The 5,821-nt window shown below is 29.6% G+C and overlaps 1 protein-coding gene across 1 annotated transcript; it reads left to right on the top strand.

Annotated features, from left to right (window-relative positions):
• Positions 1 to 2,590: 2,590 nt before the first annotated feature.
• LOC126706151 (uncharacterized) lies at positions 2,591 to 3,623 on the top strand. The gene has a single exon (XM_050405452.1). The coding sequence runs from the start codon at positions 2,820 to 2,822 to the stop codon at positions 3,465 to 3,467; it is 648 nt and encodes a 215-aa protein (XP_050261409.1). The 5' UTR covers positions 2,591 to 2,819; the 3' UTR covers positions 3,468 to 3,623.
• The last annotated feature ends 2,198 nt before the right edge of the window (positions 3,624 to 5,821 follow it).

Genomic DNA, 5,821 nt, shown 5'->3' with positions numbered 1-5,821 from the left:
ATAAGGAAAAAGTATTTTATATCAAATGATACCATATTATTTGTATCAAAATCCAATAAACGAGAGATATGTGTACAAAAATAACTATTCACAAACATATGTCTTTCATTTGTTAATGAGTTATTTATTTTTTACTGATATGTTTCACGCTTATTAAATTTTGATACTAATTTTCTCTTAAGTGAGAACTAAGAAAAGTTTGTTAATTTAATTGATGTGAGAAACTTTGTTATTTTTTATTTTATTTTATTTTGGTTGTTCTTAACATTACTCCTCCAATACCGCCTTATTTATCATCACTAGTCTTAATCGTCCAAACATGGTCTACCAAACCTTCTTTACCTACCACCAACTGCATCCTATGCCATACATCAATTAATCTTGAGAGAGACCAGATGAAGGTCCATTGCTCTTGACACTCCTCGGTTGCACGCCATCACAATTGGTGGAGTAAATGACATGTATGGAATACGATTAAAATATAACAAAGCAAGGTAAACGTGACATTGAAACGATCCGGTTAAATTAAGATTCTACGTTTGGAGAACCCAAAAGTCAAATCTGGATGGGAAAATTGGCTTTTACTTCTTAACTTGCAATCAAATCCTGATTAAACTTAGAAGAAATCTATTGATTTTAGTTAATAAAATACACAAATATTATACGAATACAATTTCACAATACTTTCATAATAAATTATTATAAGTGGTAGCTTCTTACTATGGATAATAACCTACCACGGAAAAAGCAATTTTAGATATAGGTTCTAATTAGATTTAGTAACAACTTATTACTTTAAACTTGTTGAGAAAATGTCATAAACGTAATACTTCTAAAAAAAAATAAAAGTAATTTAGATATTTTTTAAAAATTTTAAAAAAATCTTCATTAAATAGATACCATAAATTTAATCTCACGACAAAGTTGGATGAGAAGAGTTTTTTTTTTTTTTTTTTTGGGAAACTGATAAGAAGAGTTAAAGATAGAAACAATATATCACTTTTTTTTTCTCCCTCTGTTAATTTGATAGTTATAAAAAATTGAGATATTTGAAGCTTACATACTTTGGTAAGAAATACTATCAAGGTATTCCAATTAAATTATAAAACTTTGGACAAAATAATATTATTTCGTAATAAAATTGGTTTGAATTAGTTTATTTTAAATTCTTTAAAAATATAATCGTGACTTTAAAAAATATTTAAAAAAAATTTGAAAATTTTTTTAAAATTAATGGTAAAAGAAAACTTATATTTTAAATTGAAGCAAACAAACATGTGTACAGGTGGAAAATCAGTAAATGTTTTTTCTTGAGAATCAAAATCATTAAATGTTGAAAAGGGTTATAACATACCTTTTTCTTCATGTACTTATTAATGATTCATTTCTTTTTTCTTTTTCTTTTTCTTTTTTTTTGAAACAATGATTCATTTCTTGGGAGTTGTAATGTAAGGTAACAACATTTAATTTCATTTATAGTACTAATTTTTTACCGATAATTAAAACTTCCTTTTCATTCATAGTAATTTTAGAGGTACAATTTTTTTTACAAAAAATTTTTACAAACGATTGATATGATGAGTAATTAATAGTAAATTAAAAAATGATATTAAGAGCATCTCCAGCAGATTAAGCAAATTTTTGTACTTTTTGAAGAATGAACAGTAACTTATATCTTTTAGCTATCCATTTTTTCAAATATACTTTCCAACAGATTCTCTATCTCATTTAAATATTATTTCTTCATTCATTATTTATTTTTATTCTAACAACTACATATCTTCCAACATTTTTTTATTCAATACCTTATTATTATAATAGAAAAAAAAAATATTTGACTCATGAACAGTAGCTCATCAAGTTTGATGAGCTACTGTTCATGAGTCAAAAAAATTTAGGATATAAAAAGTTCATTGGAGAATGAACAGTAGTCTATTTTGTGGGTTTACTCTTTAAAGTAAAGAGCATTTTGTGTTTAACTCTCCTATTGGAGATGCTCTAATAATGAGTTTAAATGAAAACCAATAAAAAACTAGTTACATCAACAACTTATAAAAATATTATAAAATAATTTATCGCTAAAGCATTATTCTTTCTTTACCGTTCAAAAAACAAAATCATTTTTGAGCCTGTAGTATTGTTGAATAATTTCCATTCAATTTTTTAATTTCTTCCATTCCACTAAAAACAGTAATTAATTAAAGGAATACTCCTATATATAATAAAAGAATATTCAAATAAAATAGAGATAATAATTGAGAATTTTTTTTTTTTTGGAGAATTTGTTAGAGAATATTTTGTCTCTAGATAATAATTAAAAATACTACTATGCAAAAATAACTTCCTAAAAAAAATGTAACGAAAAATCTGGTGAGGTAATATGGAATGGTCCAACAAAATCCTTCAAGTTTTCACTCTCTCTCTCTCTCTCTCACTTCATTTCACATTAAAAAAATGTTCATATTAAACTCAGTAGTCACACTGCGAGATGTATTGCTGACCTTACACGTGTTGTAGGAGAAAATCAATCACTATGTGAAAATTCGGTATAAAAACTAGGATCTACTTCAGCAATTGGCATCTTAGTTCTCGATTCTCGGCATCTCCTATTAGATCCGCAACCCAACTTGTTTTTTCATCCAACGGTTCCTATTGATTCTCACACTCACTCACCTCCCCCATAAATCATTTGCCAGACTCCTCGTGCAAACGCCCACCAAAAACCAAACACACACAAAAAAAAAAGAACCAAAAACTTTGAGGTTCTTTGGTTTTGGTTTTGGGTTTGGTCTTAGGAGAAAATAAGAATCAAAAAGAAAATGAATATGGTGAATGCGTTAGATTCTCCTTTAGAAGCACTTGCTCTTGATTATATTAACGTTGGTTTTCTGACCATTGTTAATAATTTGTGGACATGGGTAGCCGTTATAACGGCTGCCGTTAGTTTCTGGAGGATCAGAGTAGCCACCGGCGGTGCCGTGGCGGCTACTTCCTCCGACGAGTCTCCATCGCAACCGCCGAGATATGATCAAAGCTCAAATGGGTCAAAGCCGGTTTCAGAAATAAAGGTTCCTGATGTGCTGCCGCCACGTGACGATGAGCCAGTTTCAATTTCGGGTTCGGGTTCGGACTCAGACTCGGGGATAATGGAGGTTGACGACGTTAAAGCTGACGGAGTGACGAAGGGGGTGAAGTTTTTTGCTGTGTACTACGAGGAAAATGATTGTGGGGAAGATGACGGAGAGTTAACGGCGGAGGAAAGCGGCGTTGACGGCGCCGTTAAGGTGGGAGAGTGGTGGGACAGCTGGGAGAGAGTGTTGAGGATGAAGATGGGAGAGATGGGGTGGTACAAGTACCAGGACTTGACGGAGCTTAACGGTAACGTCGTTAGATTATGGGACAGTAGTTGTGCAAGTACAAAGGAATTGAAGTACAGCTCAAAGATGATAAGCTGTGGTGTGTGGTAGTTGGGAAAATAATAATAGGAATTTTTAGAGTTCTCTCTAGCTTTTGATCTTGATGAAGAAGAAGGCTATCACAAGCTGTATATATATTTTCTTGGTTGTAAATGCAATTAATGGTTGCATTATTCATCAAAGAAATTCTCATGGATTTGGTTGGAATACCCTGTTTTTCTGGTTTAATTATTGTTTATGCTTTACTTCTCTCTATTTCTTGTTAATATGGTTTCTTTGTAGAAAATAATAAATAGATTTTGGACTACTTTGTGAAATATGCATTAAACAGCTTAATTGGCTGTGAGTGAGTGACTGAGATTTTGCAGTGAGTATTGAAGTTCTTTGTGCCATAGTAAGTAGCTACTGTTCCCAAATTCTAACCAAGAAAGTGAGCTAAAAACACAAGGCACATATGACATAGAATAAGACAATTGGTAAACCTACTGGTTTTAGCGTGCAAGGTGAAAACCATGCATTACAAAATGAAAAATGGGCTCCACACATAATTAACTATGTTATAGCTTTGAGGTCAACAGCAGAAAAATTCTCCAATAAATCTCGGCTATTAGTTAATAGTTATGGCACCATCTTCGTTTCTGTTTGGGTCTCTGGATTATTAGATTAGAACTAATTTTCCAAATAATTTCACAAGAAAATTCAGGAACTATAAACAAAGTACAAGGAGTATTCTAAAATTTGCTGTTGAATTTTATGGTCCTTCTTATTAATTTCAAAACTAAATTAATTTGTCATATTAAATTGTCATTTTTGATAGTTAAATAAGAGATTTAGTGTTCAATTTTCATTTACACCAAAAATTAATTAATGTTTTGATTAAATGATAAAGAATAAATTGAAACTAGCCTTTAAGTTGAAACTATATCACCCAAAAAAAAGTGGTCGTGGGTTTCGGTGGCTTCTTGAAATGTGGGAGATTCCTTTAGCAGTGCGGCTAACTTGGCAGAGTTAAATGGCAATGCAATAAAATAAAATAAAAGGGGTAGTGAATGACTCATATATTTTGTTTCATTCGTCTCATAATTTGATTGAGAATCAATTTATAATAGTAAAACAATACTTGCGCATGACCTCATGAGGTCCAAACTATCATTAAAATAAGAAACCCTAATCAACTACAGGCCACTGGGGAAGAACGTTTAGCTACATCGTTGTGAAGAACCTTCTACTGTATAAAACACCAAAAAGGCATATCCCATTAATTTCGTAAGGCTATGGAGCATTATAAAATAATGTAATGAGGAAAAGAGCGTCACACTTTTTTAAGGTCCTATCATATGTTGGTTGGTTGCTTATTGTTGTGTTTTCTACGAAATAATCACTTTGATATAATATTATTTCAGCAGTGCAAAAGATTTCTAAGAAAGCAATGAGGAAAAGCCTAAATCATTATAACACACTATCATCTTTAAAGAAATTAAATTTAAATATATATCTAAGAAATTTTAAATAGAAAGCTAACTATATATTACTTATTCTTTGCTTTTAAATTAATCAAATGCACCATTTCAATCAACATGACACTGGCCTATTATTCAATCAAGGACCTACAACTATTACAATTCAATTAATAAAGTAGTTTTCCAGTAGTCTTATTCTATTATGTGGCTAGTAAAAAAAACCTAGAAAAAAAAAAAAAAAAAAAAAAAGCATGATTGTTTGTTTTGATGAGTTTATTTTGAACGTTTTTTTTATTTATTGTGTGAAAATGCAATTGTAATTTTATTTTTATAAAAAAAAATTATTTATGATTTTGCAAGTAGTGCTTACGAATAAATGAATTTTTTTTATATAAATAATTTGATAGTTGACATAGAGAAAATTGAACTCTAAATATTTTCGTTAAAAACACATAAATGTGTTAATTTCTACAAGAGTCTCGCCACATAGTTATGTTTACTACGAAACAATCACATTGATATGTATTATTTTAAGTTTTTAACTGTTCAAAAGATTTATGATAAATATATAAAGAAATAAGAAAAAACCTAAAAACAAAATTAGCATATTATCATCTTTAAAGAAATTAATATTATATATAATAAGTAATTTCAAATAGAAAGTAAAATTATATTACTTAATTCTTTGCTATTAAATTAATCAAATGCACCATTTCAATCAACATGACCTCAGCCAATTATTTAGTAAAGGACTTAATTACCACGGGTCTGGTTACTGTGTGTTCTTAGAGCACACATTAACCATCTATTTTGGGAAAGTTTTTATAGGGAATTGAAAAAACTGTCAAAATAACTAATTATTTTTTCGTTTATTTATAAAAAGTTTCATAAAATAGTTTACTAATATGTGCCTTAAGGACACATGTTAGTAAATCCCAATTATTA

The sequence above is a fragment of the Quercus robur genome, chromosome 11 (genome assembly GCF_932294415.1).
Source record: "Quercus robur chromosome 11, dhQueRobu3.1, whole genome shotgun sequence".
Classification (NCBI taxonomy): domain Eukaryota; kingdom Viridiplantae; phylum Streptophyta; class Magnoliopsida; order Fagales; family Fagaceae; genus Quercus; species Quercus robur.
The sequence above is the reverse complement of the archived record's forward strand: the minus strand, read 5'-3'. Positions and strand labels throughout refer to the sequence as shown.